The sequence below is a fragment of the Barbus barbus genome, assembly GCF_936440315.1.
Source record: "Barbus barbus genome assembly, chromosome: 9".
Taxonomy (NCBI): Eukaryota; Metazoa; Chordata; class Actinopteri; order Cypriniformes; family Cyprinidae; genus Barbus; species Barbus barbus.
Genome location: NC_136737.1, coordinates 31,095,483 through 31,112,831, shown reverse-complemented (window position 1 = coordinate 31,112,831; position 17,349 = coordinate 31,095,483). Strand labels below are relative to the sequence as shown.

Here is a 17,349-nt window from a genome sequence, read left to right as displayed (position 1 = left end):
ACTTGACTAGAAGTTTCTAGTAAGTCTAAAGACCTTGATTAGCTGGATTAGGTGTGTTTAATTAGGGCTGGAGCTAAACCCTCCAGGAGCAGGTTTGGACACCCCTGATTTAGGGATAGAAAGAAGTTGGACATATCTGAGCAGTGGTTTACTGTTATTACAATGCTGGAATTATCTACATGAATATGTCAATATGTGCTGTGTGCTTTCCTCTCAATAACAAACTAAACACACTCCTATAATAACAGCGGTGAGAAAGCATCAGTTAAGAAAGCATCTGATCGCAGTGATGTAGATATGTTTGCACCGGCTCTGCGATTCAGCACTCCAGTCAAATCAAGTCAAATCAAGTCATTTTTTAATATAGCACTTTATACAGTAGACTGCATAGAAGCAAGCAGCTTTACCGTGTTAAACATGAAATATATATAGTTATTCTAGTCACATGATCCTTCAGAAATCCTTCTAATATGCTGATTTGGTGCTCAAGAAATATTTCTGATTAATATCAATGTTGAAAATATAATATCATTTATTTGAAATAGTCATTTATTTGTAACATTATACATTTCTTGACTGTCGTTTTTTGTTAGTTTAATGTGCCCTTGTTGAATAAAATGATTAATTTCTTTCCAAAATAAAATATTTACTGACCTCAAACTTGAAAGGTATATCATGTAAGTATTGTAAACTTGTATTGCCTTTAATTTATTATATATATAAAAAAAGTTTTTATTGTGGCATTTTATTATGGCATATACTATAGTACTTTTTATTAATGGTTTGAATTAGTTTTTATCTTTATATGTTCTGTTTTGGCTATAATAATATTGTTGTGTGCTTCTCTCATTTGTATTAGTTTTAGTTTTTTATGTCTACATTATTATTATCATTATCACTTTTAGTTTTAGTTATTTTAGTACATCAAGTTAAAATAAATAAAAACAAGAATTGTTTCCTAGGGAACTATAGCTGTTTATTACAAGTTTATTTTATTTAAAGTAACAAAAGTTAGGCTATATAATAACGCTGATTAAAATACAACAAAAAATATACTCTTGGTATAATGGCAAAATAATGGAAATTACAAAGCCATACAACCTTGTCCTACAATCTTAGTGGAGCTATAGGCCTAAACACACTCAAACACAATGAGTTTGCATGTTGGTCAAATGTGACCTGCACATGTCCTCATATACTCTGGGTCATGAAGGGTCAGAGCAACCCGATTTAGAGGCGCTGCAGAGCCACATTAGTCAGTGTGAAGATGCCTTCAGCCTTCGGTCAGCGTTTCTTTTTCTGTGTTCGGGGAGGATGTGCTAATCTCAGCGCAGACTCTTGGCATGAACGGAAACAGGTTGCTCCCTAATGATTCCCGACTGTAAGAAGCTTAACAGAGATGGTGTTGCCCGTGGCACCCGGAGCGAGACAGCACACACTGCCTTCAATCACCATCTCTCACACACACACAGCAGCCATGATAGTATTATGAAATACTCTGACATATTCCCACAGGGAACAGAGGATTGTGGGGAGGCTGTTATGATTGTAAATCTGTCATGATAAATAGCCCGATAAGTCTTAAAACACGGTCCGCCGACACAGATGATTGAGTATTAGTCTGTACCTGCCCTAAACAACAAACCCGTTTCCAGAGGGAGGAGTGTGTGTGTTTTGATCTGTTCTAAGACCCTGATTATGAACGTAATCTCGGCACACCTTAAGGTCACGCATGTGAAAATACAGATTGAGGCATATACGGCTACAAACACAAATATGTATCTGCTGTCAAAACACCTGGTTCCTCTGTTTGTGCGTGTTATGCCACAGGATATGAATTATGCAATTGTAAAGTGTGGGCAGAAGGTTATGTGTATTGCAGGGGGGCGCAAGTTCCTTGAAACGTATTATTTTAAACAATGCAGAGCCTCATTTATGATGCATGAGAAATTAATTTCTGTGTAAATCCTTTGTAAACATTCTTATAAAAACTGCCAAAGCAACCGATTGCAGGGTTAGCAAAATGTAGCCAAATGAAAAAAAATAAAAATCCATGAAAAGGTTATTGCAATACATTTATCAGTAAAGTGTGATATGTAATGCAGTGTGACTTTATGCCCAGAACCACTGCTTTGACATGAAATTATGGCTTGCTACATTCTTAAAAATAAAAGTTTTTTATTGGGATTGATGGCTCCATGATGAACATATAATATCCATGGAACCTTTCCATTCCACAAAAGGTTCTTTAAAGTGTTCTTTAGATTATTAAAATGTTCTGTTTACCATCTCTGGTTCCTCAAAGAACTTTTCAGTGAACAGAACTGGAAAAAAAAAAAGTGCATCACTGATCTAAAGATTTAATGATCTAAAGAATTGCATCACTATTCCTGGTGGAAAAACTACATTACCCATGATTCTGCAGAGAATCTTTCCAAATCAGAGCCGAAGGTTACACTCTATTGAGCGCAATGACGTAACATATTCAGCATCTTTAAATCAATAGTTGTATATTTATTCATCATTTTTTATGTCATGCACAGTGATTTATAGGATTGTAGTTTATTTCGTCATTATTTATTAAACCATTAAAAGTCTTGTACCTTTGCCTTATTGTTCAATTTTCCAATACGATTTTGTTTCAAATCAAAGTTTGGGGTGTTTTGATTTACCTCATAGTTGGCTTTGGTTTGTTGCTTATAACTCTTCAACTATCACCTTTTTAAAATCCGTATGATGGGAAATAAATTTCAGGGACCAAGGCTGCTGAAATCCAACCTATGACACCAGGACTGACCTTTAAACAGCAACTCAAGGTCGTGTCTTTTCCCAAAATGAGTGAATGGCAGTAATTAGCAGTGATTTTTCAGTGGCGCCTCGGGCTGTAACACTAAAGGAAATCACATCAGCAGGACAGAAGACCAACACCCATAATGACCCGAGCTAATCAATGAGCTACATTAGAACCTGAACCTAAATCATCCTATTCACAGACAAAACCAACGCAATTTCTCTTGTTTATATTCTAATAATGAAATTATACAGCCAGTCGATGCAAAATGCAGTTTAAGAGATTTGTTGCTATTTTTGTATTTAAGGGAAATTGACCATTATTTTAACAAAACAAATCTGACATTCGATTTTTTTGTTTGTTTATATAACAAAGCTATCACGCAGCTTGAGAAGACCTGAAATACAGTTCTCAAATTAACCTGTTTTTATGATACTATGAATACATAAATCCGAAAGGCTGTTTGATTTTCTTTCTTGTCCAAGTGTGTCAAAACAGAAATTTTCACACCGTTTGGTGTACACTGAAAAAACTTTAGGATTTACTTTGAAACAATTTCACAAATAATTACAAATAAATGATAACTAGCACTGAATGAAACATGCAATTTTCAACTCCAAAATCTGAAAAAGTAATACAATAGTAATCCAAATAGTACAAATGTAATCCAGTAATCTTTCTTTTATTTACTATTTCAGTTACACACTGGTCTGTGTGCAAAATCGAACTGAATTTTCATGGGAACATTTGTGTTGGTGTGAACAGACCTTCAGTTGCCATTCACTTTCATTACATGCAAAAGAGTGGCAGGAAAATTCTCCTTTTGATTTCCACAATGGAAAGTCGGGAATGGCATGATGGCAAGTAAATGCTGACGGACTTTTTATTCTTCTAGTCCTATATACCACACAAACAGCACCCATAGATGCTTCTCCTGCATGGAAAGCATGCTTCTGAGCACAGCCATGCCAATGATGTGCACTTTGGCACGTAAACACCTCTTCTGTTCCCCATTGAGAGGTGGAGATCAAAGCCTCGTGTTTGTCTCGTGACTGCAGCATCTCAAGCATAATGAACAACAACCTGCAGCATTTGCATAATGAACACCCTCCCGGAAAACCCGCTCATTCAGAGGTCAGGCTCCAACATTTTTATGAAACACTGCAATATTTGCAAGACAAATGCCATGTTGCTCTTCCAGCTTTCCCCTCTATATGATGAGGAAGTGTTGCTGCATCACACAGAGATATGTAAACTCACGGTCACCAGCACAGGCTGCCCTGCTCTACTTTTCTGAAACGAATACACGTCGCTTGACTCAGCAGACAGACTATTTTGTGCTCACTCTGAGGGCAAGTTTATGCCCCGTTCTCTGCTGACTCACAGGCCACAGGTTTGCCACCCTGTAGCCAGGATCTGAGTCAAACAGGAAATAACTTGCATTGTAAGACATTATCTTGCCTGTGTGTGCAGTCCAGCTCTCTCTGCTCATGGGAAACACTCCATATAAACAAAACACTGTTTCCAAATATACTTCTCTGACCTATAATAGAAGAAATGATAAACAAAACCAAGGCTGGGCAATAATAACAATGTATGTTCACAGTAAAATTCACCTTGAATACGGAGCCCCAGCGCTTTTGGTGTTCACAATAGTAGTGCATTTAAAAGGTAGTGCATCACAAGGAACACTCCACTATTTTTGAAAATAGGCTTATTTTCCAACTCCCCAAGAGTTAAACAGTTGAGTTTTACCGTTTTTGAATCTATTCAGCCGATCTCCGGGTCTGGCGGTAGCACTTTTAGCGTAGCTTAGCATAGATCATTGAATCTGATTAGACCGTTAGCATCATCATAGTTATTTATGATGCTTTGGAAACTTATTATGTGAATCCTGAATTATAAATATAACAAGGCCAATAATAACTCTAATTGCACTTATGATAACAATAATTTAATACATCTTAATTTTATTGTCCTATTCCAAAACCAGAATACCTAGATAGCTTGTGTTTGCCAAGACAACATTGTGCGTATCGTTTGTGAAGAACTTAGGGATTTTTGCATCAATAAAACGGTTATATTTGATCAATACTTGTGTGCTGTGTATTTCTATGCTTATCGGAGCGTTGTGTTGTCATTTTAACATCATGTTAACATCCCACTCTCCTTGAACTCAACTGTGAGCTGATTCCCTCTGTGTTTATTTGAGATCAGTCACTTCATTGTTCAAATGGCCAGGTACTTTGTTGCTGTGTGTGTCCAGCTCTACTGGTACAGTAGGTAGATACTAGTTGGTGTTTCTAGTTCTGGTTGCTCTGCTGTAGTATTTATGAACATCCACACCACTAGAGATGCTAAAATTAAATGAAATCAGTCTCATTCTGATACTTAAAACAGTCCAATCAGTGCAAACCGCGTCACTATATGATGCCACACACTGCACATGACAGTCCTGGGGTGTTATTTTTAATATATTCATAATGATCACTAGAGGAACATCAAGAATCTGCTGGAATGAACAAGAGGGAGATAATGCAGTAAAAGCGTCCTGTTAATCTCCTGTTGACCAGTGCATTGTGTTTAATGCACATCACTCACACTCGGCCGGCTCAGAACAATGAACGTCTGCTCTTACACACTTTATCCCACTTCCACAGACATACAGCTTCCTCTTTCTGCTCAGCTCAATGGCTCTGTAGTGTGAGGTGCTGTGTTACGGCTGTCTCTCTCTCTCTCTCACACACACACACACACACACACACACACACACACACACACACACACACGCGTATCTGTATGCTGTGACACAGATGGTGATGGTGACTCATGGATCTCACAGATCGGGGTGTGTTTCAGTGCTGTCTGATGGTATTTGGAGCATTGCTCTTTGTCTTGATCTCTCTTGCATGCAGATAAAATGTTCCTTCAACACACACACACACACACACACACACACACTATATTTGTGGGGACATTTGGTCCCTTAATGTAGGGAATAGCAGTACACACACACACACACACACACACACACACACAAATATGTGTTTGTTTGATGATTTATATGCCAGAATTCATTTAGCTGTTTAATACAAGGAATACAAGTGTTGTTATTGTTAACTAAAACTAAATCTATTAAAAACACCGCTGGTAGTTGAAACCAAGATATATTAGATGAAATATGTTTAAATAAAAAAATGTTGCCTTGGCAACTAACTAAAATAAGGTTACGCTGACATATTAAAATTACTGAAACTAAAACTGAAATAAATTCAAGGTAAATTTAAAATAAACTAATGAAAAAACTGACTAACATGTAAACTAAAAATAAAATATAAAAATAACAGTAAATACAAAATATTAACAAATACTATAATATTTTATAAATAATACCAAAATAATGTATTGTAATTAAAATAATGTATAGTATTGTTATTATTATTATAAGATACAATTTGAGTACAAGTTGAGTACCATCTTCATCATTTGAATAATCTCAGTGTGTTGTCATACTATTATGCATAGTGTTATTAACAACATGAATATTATACACAGTTATTTTGATCATCATTATTTCTTATGATGCATTCAAACACACGTTCTACTTGTTGAGTCACAGGAATGTCTCTGTGCTCCTCGTTTGTTACCGGTGGTGTCTTCTAAAGGAAACATCATTATTCATGCTCCTAAACCTGACTTCAGTGTGTAACTCATCCAGTGTTTGTGCCTCAGACCATCAGGCTACTGAACATGCATTAGTCTCTACTCTTATCTCAGCTCTCCGTCACGGTACTGCAGGGACTCTGTCACTTATAACTGTCCATTCAGATAAGCTCCTGTGTTATTTATCTGCAGATACACCATCATGCTCTAATGCAGTGTATCTGACTTTAGCAGAGCACTTGAGTGAGGGTTTGGATTCTGTTTTTCATTGTTCAGATGTGTTGTTTTTAAATATAATCGTCTGTTAAGTGTTAAATCTCACACGTTTATACCACTGACTTAATTATCGTGTATTAATAAATATATAAACCACGGCTGGGATGGACCAAACAGTCACAGGAAGAGGCTGCATGGAGCTCCTTCCTGAAGAGGAAACACTTCATGGAAAACCGAATGCCTCTTCACACACACACACACACACACACACACACACACACACACACACACACACAGACACACACACACACACACACACACACACACACACACACACAGAGACACACACACACACTCTCACAACGTGAGTCAATAATGAAGGAAACTAGGAAACCAAGTGTTAATAAAAGCGCTCATATGGCAGAATGCTCAAACTAAGAAGACATTATAAGTTCATCAAACACACCATCTGTTTTCCCTACCACTATATTTGACAAGAATTATGTATTCAGTGTAGGACTATCCAGAATGGCTATAATATTGTGTATTTTTAGAGGTGTTTGCTGAGGCAAGCATCACTACTGCTCCTCATACTTCAGACTGAATCAGCCCTGATTATAAAGTATATCATTTAGTTTTTTCACAGCATGTGTAAGTGATCTGTAACTTCACTGCAAATGATCAAAGTTCAGGACTCTCACGCTCACTGCACTGCTAATTGGTCGCCTCAGCTCTCAGCGATGCCCCGCGGGCTCATGGGTAATTTTCCACTTGCGGAGGAGTAGATTTAGAGAGAAACCTGTGCTATATCTTCATGAGTGACTCTGATAGATAAAGGGAGGAAGAGAGAGAAGCAGATGAAAGGAGAGAAGGTGGGAGAGATGAAAGTCGTGGTAATTTCTTCCTGAAGGAAATGTCTTCCCTGATGGGACAAATCCTGCTTTCATCGGTAACTCTGATTTGGACCTTGCTATCCCTTGTGAAAAACAACTGTGCTTATAGTGTACTTCAAATCTTATCAGTTTATTCTAAAAAACTGTATTTGCATATCATATTAATGAAAGAAAATGGCACTTAAGTGAGAGACACTGTTTTTAATACACGTCAAATTAAAATTCTACTTTCATAATTTTTGATGGGTCAACTAACATAATGCATTGTGTTTATCAATATTAATAATAAAAAAAAAAGAATCAATTAACCCCAAGGTTTTGAGCAGTATGTGCATACATACTGTGCCTTCATGCATACAGACACAGGAAGAACAAAAGGAGGAAGAGGACAAAGGCAGTTTATTCTCACCACATCAGCCACAATCTCTGCAGCTCGATGCATGCAAGCATGAAAACACCAGACCCTCCGAAACACATATGCACATGTGCTGCCCCCCGAGACACACGGTGTCTCTTTTTGATTTGCTCAGTAAGGACATGATTGTAAAACCTTTGGCCTGTTTTTGCACTATATATCTAAACTTTGATGTTTTCACATCTCAGTCTCCCATAATTACTTTGATCACCCTAGCAACAATATAGCAATGGCTTAGCAACCACTCAAAACACCCTCGAAACCACTTAGGAACAGTCTTGCTAAGTTACTGTCACCAATAATACACCAGAAACTACCTAGAAATGCACTAGCAACCACCCACAGCACCCTAGCAACTGCACAGTAATGTATTAAAACACTCATATTTAAACAACCACAATTAGTTTTTTAACTTAAAATGTAGGTTACCGCTAACCACCATGATAACACAGAGGGCAAATTCAGAGTTCATTATAAGTGGGCTGTCCATAAACCATAACCAGTACTCATACAAAGTCATACACACAATTACAAAACAGCATCATGGTAACACACGACACTGAAATAATGCAATAAAGATGAACTAAATAACAAAAACGCAACACAAAACACCCCATGTACTGATTACTGATAACAGCTATTTATGTAAAATATAATGAGTAGTGCTGTCAAGCGATTAATCGCAATTAATCGCATCCAAAATAAAAGTTTTTGTTCAATGTAAATGTTTTCAACATATATATTGTATGTGTGTGTATTTATATAGACATAATAAATATACACAGTACACATAGATATATTATGTGAACTAAAACTTTAATCGATTAAAAACGATTAATCGTTTGACAGCACTAATAATAAGGAATGTCCTTTAGCTGTTTTTCACTGTAAATTATATTTAATTCATATTTTTCACTTGAGAAAACCATACATTTGACAAAATTTTATAGTAGAACTACAAATAATGCAAATTTAAAAGCACTAAACAGGGTTTCACCATATGTTAGGTAACCAATAACAGGTTCCTGATGCATTTTTACTGTCTTTTCTGTATGTTTACTGAGTTAATTTATATAGACCCTATTGGCTTATCAGAGGTGTTACTCTGTTGTAATATGATATACGTCTGCCTTAATCAATAGACCATATGATTTTTAGCAGGACACTAGAAACGAATGCCGCTTTATATCTCAATTCCAGGGCAGAACATGCCAAAATTCATCAAAAACATGCTCCAACATATCAGCGCTATCCAGTGATAGCTGCTCTACCGCTGTCTGAGCTCGACGAGAGAGAGAGAAGCGCAAAACGACACAGCCGGGGTCCTGAGGCGCTCCGAAATTAATTAAAATGCCTCCCGTCGAGACGTCAGATACCGAGGATGACCTCTTAAAAAGAGTACCATGAAAAAGACATCAAACCATCCAATAGCAGGAAACTACACGGTTAATCACAGATCCGATGCTAAACAGCTTTGAAATCAATAGGTTCCTTCAAGTCTGCGATAAAAGGAGTATAACTGGCCTATTGCTTCTTATATAAGAGGTATATGCATGTTTAGCAAGGATGGGAATCACAAAGAATTGTGCAATTTTGGTTCCTTTATAGTTCTATCAACGACTAATAAAAATCTATAGAGCAATCAACAGAAAACAATTATCGTTAGTAGCAGCCCAAGATAATGCACCCAAAAATTTTCCAAACCTGTATGACTTTCTTTCTTGTGCAGAACACAAAAGAAGATATGTTCATATTTCAACAGCTTACGGATATCCATGTGTGGATGAAATAAACACTGAGACATTTCGGCTGACATTTACTGACGCCCCGAAGTCCTTTTAGTGTGTATCAGTGGTTTAAAACAGAAAATGAGCCTGAGCTGTGCAGCTAATTTCCTGCGGGACCCTTGAGAAACAGAAACCAATGGTTTTCAAGAGGTACAGTGAAGCATGCATTTCCACCGCATGGATCTCTGGGAAAGGACAACATCATGTACATCAGCTGGCGTTTCATCAGAAATAATGACCCTACACCGAGTCCCACACCAATTAAGGCCCAATGAACGAGCATGAATAATTGACATGCTGGCTGCATAAACGGATTGGAGCCGCATGTTTAATTACGGCAGCCTGATCTATGGCTGGTTGGGTTTACACTCATTTGTCTTTGCAGGGACATGAGGAAGGAGGGGAGGAATCTATAAATCACTTCCAGCGGCCCTCGTTATTTGTACACCTATAGTGTCCTTCTAGAGACTGGGACTGGGTACTGCCGGCTATTTTATGAAACACTAAACATTGCGATATAAGACGTGATTAGAAACACTGCACTGCAATGACAATAGCATTAGATTGTGCCTGAAGTAACTCAGAGTTTGGCTTATTTAAATCAACTGCTTCTTCATTAACACGAATGTGAATATTATAAACTGTATTGTATTTTTCTTATTTAAAACTTAGATTCTTTTATTTTAATTTATTATTTATTATTATTAACACCAAGATAATGGGTTCAATTCCGAGCAAAATTCACATGCAAGAATTGATAAAAATGTGCTTCAATGCAGTGCACATTTCTTTGAATAAACACATCCACTAAATGCATAAATACCTTTATAAAATAGTTGAGAAACTGACATGACCAAATATTTTTATTTTATTTTGGGTGCGTACACCTGCATTTTACCATGAAATGCTAACCCGCTAATTCACAATCGCAACAGAAATGTTGTACACACATTCCACAACACCTCAAAATGGCAATATATACAGGCAATTTTACAACACTAAGGAAATCTCACACAATTTCAAGGAAAACATGTAGCTTAACAAGTATTTCCAATAACTCAAATAGTTTTTACTTTATTAAATGACTCATTAATTAAACTGACGGTCATGAGCATATGTTCTAGTTCTTGATTCCCAACCGCGATCGGTACAGAGACTCAGCTGTAGTTCCTCTAGAAGTCCAGCCATGCTGTATGAAGCAGAACAAATGAAGCAAACAGCTTTGGCATTTGAGCATAATTCACATTTGCCCTTTCTTTGAGAGGACTCGGGGGCGGCCCGCGGCGTCAGATCTGGAGCTGTGAACTGCTGAGGTCCAGATACTTGAGGGACGCCCTACGTCTCAGGAAGCATCCTGTTCTTATTACCAAAGCCATCGAGACACATCTGGGCTGAGCTGATTAATCTGGTCCCATGAGTTCTCACAGCTCTCTGTGGAGCTTAATGTGCCACCAGGTTTGCTTTTAGTCAGACAAGTACTCGCTGTACTGAACCATCATCCAAAATAACAGAAAAACAACAGAGAGGTGACACACATCCACACTTGCTACATTAATAAATAAAAAAGGTTGTGATACATTGCAAATATAGTAACAACCAAAGGATGTTTTTAGGCAAAATGCACATTTACTACATAGATATTAGACATTTACATTACATTTAGTCATTTAGCAGATGCTTTTATCCAAAGCAATGGATGCAATCAAAATCAACAAAAGAGCAATGATATGCAAGTGCTATAACAAATCTCAGTTAGCGTAACACAGTACACGTAGCAAGGTTTGTTTGTTTGTTTGTTTTTTTAATTATATAATAAAAAGAAAACAGATAGAATAGAAAAAGAAAAAAGAAAGCTAGTGTTAGAGGCCTTTTTTTGCTTTTATTAATTGTATAATAAATAAAAAGAAAACAAATAGATAGAATACAAAAAGATTAGAAAAGCTAGTGTTAGTTTATTTTTTTAATAATAGAAGTAGAATAGAGAGAGCTATAGTTAGACGGTCAAATAAAGATGGAAGAGATGTGTTTTTAGCCGATTCTTGAAGATGGCTAAGGATTCAGCTGCTCGGATTGAGTTGGGCAGGTCATTGCACCAGGAGGGAACATTTAATTTAAAAGTCTGTGAAAGTGATTTTGTGCCTCTTTGGGATGAACAATAAAGTGACGTTCGCTTGCAGAACGCAAGCTTCCAGAGGCACATAAGTCTGACGTAATGAATTTAGGTATGGGGTGCAGAGCCAGTGGTGGTTTTGTAGGCAAACATTAATGCCTTGAATTTATGCGAGCAGCTATGGGTAGCCAGTGCAAATTGATAAGGTGTGATGCGTGTTCTTTTTGCCTCATTAAAAATGTATCTTGCTGCCACGTTCTGGATCAATTGTAAAGGTTTGATAGAACTGGCTGGAAGACCTGACGAGAACATTGCAATAGTCCAGTCTGGACAGAACAAGAGCCTGAACAAGGAGTTGCGAAGCATGTTCTGAAAGAAAGGGCCTGATCTTCTTGATGTTGAATGAAGAAAATCTGCAGGACCGGGCAGTTTTAGCAATGCAGTCTGAGAAAGTCATCTGATCATCAATCATGACTCCAAGGTTTCTGGCTGTTTTTTAAGGAGTGATGGTTGATGTGTCTAACTGGATGGTGAAATTGTGACGAAACGATAGGTTTGCTGGAACCACAAGCAGTTCTGTCTTGGCAAGGTTGAGTTGAAGGTGATGGTCCTTCATCCAGCAAGAAATGTCTGTTGGACACGCTGAGATGCGAGCAGCATCGGATCATCAAGATGGAATGAGAGGTAGAGTTGAGTGTCATCAGCATAGCAGTGATATGAAAAGACATGTTTCTGAATGACATAACCTAGTGATGCCATGTAGACAGAGAAGAGAAGTGGTCCAAGAACTGAGCCCTGAGGCACCCCAGTAACTAGACGTTGTGACTTGGACACCTCACCTCTCCAAGATACCTTGAAGGAACTATTTGAGAGGTAAGACTCAAACCACTGGAGTATGGTTCCTGAGATGCCCTTTACCAATAGGGTTGACAGGAGGATCTGGTAGTTGACCGTATCAAAAGCAGCTGACAGATCCAGCAAGATAAGTATTGAAGATTTGGAGTCCGACACAAAATATAATTAAGCAAATTCATTAGCTTAATTCATTTTAGCACAAATTAAACACTGTATTGACAAATGAGCGTCCATGACCAGATTTTTGTATAAACTGCCATATTTAGTGATACTGATGTGACAATTAAATCAATGTATTATGTTTTAGATTCTCAGATTGTGAAATTTAAAATTCATAACTGTTTGTTTAATCTTGCTGTCTTTAAGATCCCTGATTGTGCTAAGACTGCATCTGAAGATAGCAGAAAACACCCTGCCCTTGAAAACAACAAACAGAGGATGTGCTTGCTTTAACTTTATAATGTTTGACAACTACAAAATCCAATCTGGCATCGAAGAAGACACACTAGATTTTGCTCTTTGTTCACTTCCATAAGCATGTTAAATGCTGGTGCTTGAGTACTGATCCTATTCATCAACCTGCTATACACAAAGTTTGGGATTTTGGATGAATTTGAACAAAGTCAATTAATAAAAAATAAAAAAAAGTATGATTTAAAAAAAAAAAAAAAAATACAAATTCGCAACCAATTTGCCAATTAAGATTTTTTTTCCAGTATGCAATATCCTGATGACAATTTAAGAGAATGAATCAAATACTTTAGTTCAGGAAGGTATTAATAGAATTCACATACTAGGCTTGAATCTGTAAAGCATCTCGCCAATCTTTTAACTTCACTCTTATGGAAATGTTCCATGAAGAACTGGGTTTTAAATTCATATTACAGGATGTGGTTTGGGTCATTTGGACAAAATGCATCACGTGTAACATGAATTCTTTGGGCAAAGAGGAAAGGGAATAACATACTGATATTCTAAATATTGGGATGATGCTTTCTCTTACAAACAAGTCAAGCATGTCAAAAGTGATTTTATTAAACCCTAAGAGATACGCTGGTTTTCTATATAATCACCAACAGCTATGATCATGTAATGAAGCATTATTTAAAACTGTTAATAACCGATAATAACAGAATCATGCTTGAAAACTGAATAACTGAAAACTGATAATAGCAGACAATAACTGAAACTAACTTCATTCAAAATCCTGAATATGCATCTTTTTTATAAAAAAATGACACTCATGGTCATTACAACAAGCTCAAATCTGCATTGATTTGACTGTAATGAATACAAAAGGGCTTTTGAGACCACCGATTGCTTCAGACTTAAAAAGCGTCCATGCAATTAACACAGGCTTTTTAAAAAAACATGCTCCATCCTCATTTTAAAACCAAAACAAGGCATATATGCAAAGTTGCACTTAAATTATATTAACTATGATGAGATGAAATGGCATGTCAGAAGAAAGATATTGAAATGAGGCACTAAAACAACCCTTCCTAAATATAAAGTTGTTGAACACAGGCTCTGAAAGTCAATTTGAACATTTTCAGGTCATCTAAACTAAGCATGATCCAAACACACTGTCCTGTCTTTGCAATGCTTTAACTTTAGTGGGTGTGTTTATATGACACCCAAAACATGCTGATTACTTCTGATTTTATGTGTATATAAACCAAACTAAACACACAAGAAATGCACCTATAAAGCTCTCTGACATATGTTTCCAAATATTTCGTTTTTCAGCATCACAACATTGCATGAATCTGATTTGTTGTGACCCGCTTTACGAAACATGTACATTAATCCGGTCAACTATTGATGTTTTCTGTGTTCATACAGACACTTGCCAACATAATTGTCCACACAATGAACATATTAATGTTTCCATGTGTCATAACACAGCAACATCGCAACACTGAATGCACGAGTTTTGTTTTGACCTCCTTCAGCATAACATGCGCAAGTTAAAGCCCATGTTGCACAGAAGAGCATGCAAGCAACGAAATGCATTAGTGTCCCGAAGCTTTATTTACACACATGAACAATAGCATTAGGTTTGATGTACCTCGGAACACAGCTCGGAGATGAGCGGTCAATCTCCCACGTTGCAAATAAATTCATAGGCACAGGCATGATGGGACCCAAACCCGCCGCACCCGAGCCCGAGCCCCCAGCTCCGGACATGGCTGATCCTCCGGGCGCAGCGGCGGCGGGTGCGGGAGCGGGTGCACCGAGCCCCGGGTTCATGAAGGCGGCCCGGACCCCTCCTCTCTCCACAGCCGCGGCCATCACCGAACCGAAGCTCAAGCTGGACTGCGATGGTCGAGGACCTCACTGCTCATGCACACGGTTCGGACGGCTTTCATCTCTCACATACACAGATTTGCGATGGTCAGAGGCGGAGCTTCGCTTCAGAAGAAAATGTGGAGCAGATGCGATCTGCGGTCGGTCGACAGGCGGCACTAAATCACGGGTTCAGTAGCCACTCGCTAACGAGTCGTTCTTTTGAGTGATTCAGTCGAACCGATTCGCGAACCGTTCGTACAGTACTGTATTGTTTATAAGAGAGAACATCTGTTTAGGAATAAACCTGTAGGGTCAGCCACATGCTTGAACTTATTACCATAAACAATGCAACATTTGACAATATAATAGGCCTATCAAGAATAAATCAGTTATTTCTTCTGCACTGGAAGCTGTCGTCTAATTCCTTGTGTGTGTAAACATAGTTGATAATAAAGCTCTTTCTGACTTCTGAAGAAAATATGGACGCTGTAGCATTTATAAGGAAAAACACAATTAGACTCTCAGACAATATTAGATCAGTGATGGAATCAAATGGTAAAACATACATTAGCATACATTCTGAAAAACACACAACATACTAATTTATAAAAGTTGAAACATAATGCTAAAAGTAGTGTAGTGTAACCAGATAAATATAAATACAAAATAATGTTTTTTGTTTTTTTTTTTAAATATGAAAAAATGAAAATAAGCAAAAAGTTAATGTTGAAGTGTTAATTCTGAATGTTCTCTCTGTCTTCTCTGTGGTCTCATGGGTTCAGGATCATGGCCTTCATCTGTTGTGCTGTAGGTTTGGTTAAACTGTACTTGTGCGCAGTGTCTGGATAAAATAATCAGAGACGGCAGTTAACCTTTATCCTTCAATAATCAAACAACTGTGTTTTCATTTTAGAATTTAAAGACTGTCGTGTGTAAAGTGTCATAATTTGGTTATGTGTAAAGTTATGTGTTAAGTTATGTGTAAAGTGGCATAATTTGGTTATGTGTAAAGTCATGTGTAAAGTGTCATAATTTGGTTATGTGTAAAGTCATGTGTAAAGTGGCATAATTTGGTTATGTGTAAAGTCATGTGTAAAGTGGCATAATTTGGTTATGTGTAAAGTCATGTGTAAAGTGGCATAATTTGGTTAGGTGTAAAGTCATGTGTAAAGTGGCATAATTTGGTTATGTGTAAAGTCATGTGTAAAGTGTCATAATTTGGTTATGTGTAAAGTCATGTGTAAAGTGGCATAATTTGGTTATGTGTAAAGTCATGTGTAAAGTGGCATAATTTGGTTATGTGTAAAGTCATGTGTAAAGTGGCATAATTTGGTTATGTGTAAAGTCATGTGTAAAGTGGCATAATTTGGTTATGTGTAAAGTCATGTGTAAAGTGTCATAATTTGGTTAGGTGTAAAGTCATGTGTAAAGTGGCATAATTTGGTTATGTGTAAAGTCATGTGTAAAGTGTCATAATTTGGTTATGTGTAAAGTCATGTGTAAAGTGTCATAATTTGGTTATGTGTAAAGTTATGTGTAAAGTGGCATAATTTGGTTATGTGTAAAGTCATGTGTAAAGTGGCATAATTTGGTTATGTGTAAAGTCATGTGTAAAGTGTCATAATTTGGTTAGGTGTAAAGTCATGTGTAAAGTGGCATAATTTGGTTATGTGTAAAGTCATGTGTAAAGTGTCATAATTTGGTTATGTGTAAAGTCATGTGTAAAGTGGCATAATTTATACTTGCAGCACAATGACGCATATATTTGTGCATCATGAACAAACCCCGGCATTTTGCTTCCATGTTTGTGATAAAGTGAGATGCATCACATATCGTTTAGTTCACAGAGAAAAGTAATGAGTTGTAAATTATTGCTTAAGCTTTGACTCCCAGACAAATTACTCTACCATTACCTGCATATTAATGCTGCAGAATGTTATTTTACTGTTAATATTCACATACTGCAGAAACTGTAGCAGGATTGTGGGAACCAGTGATATTTGCAGATATATTAATATCACTAATTTTATGTATTCATCTTTTTCAGACATGTGACTCTTTCACTCATACGCTGTATTTATGACCATCATGGGGTAAAGTGATGGGTAAACCCAAGGCCCTCTCATAGGCCCCTTATCATGTGCATGTGTGTGTTTGGTCTGTAACAGATGGTAGGGATGTAAACGATGGGTTAAGTGTGGTGTGTTTGAGCGCTAACGGTGTGTGTGCACCCACAGCTCCTTAGCAGGTAAGAAAACTGAAACAATAAGGATGTATGTAAACCAGTGCTGCTCTGTCACACAGCCTGTGCAATAAGTTGGTCATTT

The 17,349-nt window shown here is 37.2% G+C and overlaps 1 protein-coding gene across 4 annotated transcripts in view; it reads right to left on the bottom strand.

The window, feature by feature from the left end:
- The window catches only part of LOC306874659 (phosphofurin acidic cluster sorting protein 2-like), a 127,882-nt gene that overhangs the window by 30,709 nt on the left and 79,824 nt on the right, over positions 1–17,349 (bottom strand). For 3 of the 4 annotated variants that reach the window (XM_079424855.1, XM_079424856.1, XM_079424858.1), the window contains exon 1: positions 14,802–15,113. The exons of the other annotated variant lie outside the window; for it this stretch is intronic. In XM_079424855.1, the coding sequence (XP_079280981.1) occupies positions 14,802–15,025 (224 nt within the window). In that variant the 5' untranslated portion in view covers positions 15,026–15,113. Of the gene's footprint in view, positions 1–14,801; positions 15,114–17,349 lie in introns of those variants that run through there. 4 annotated transcript variants of the gene reach the window in all.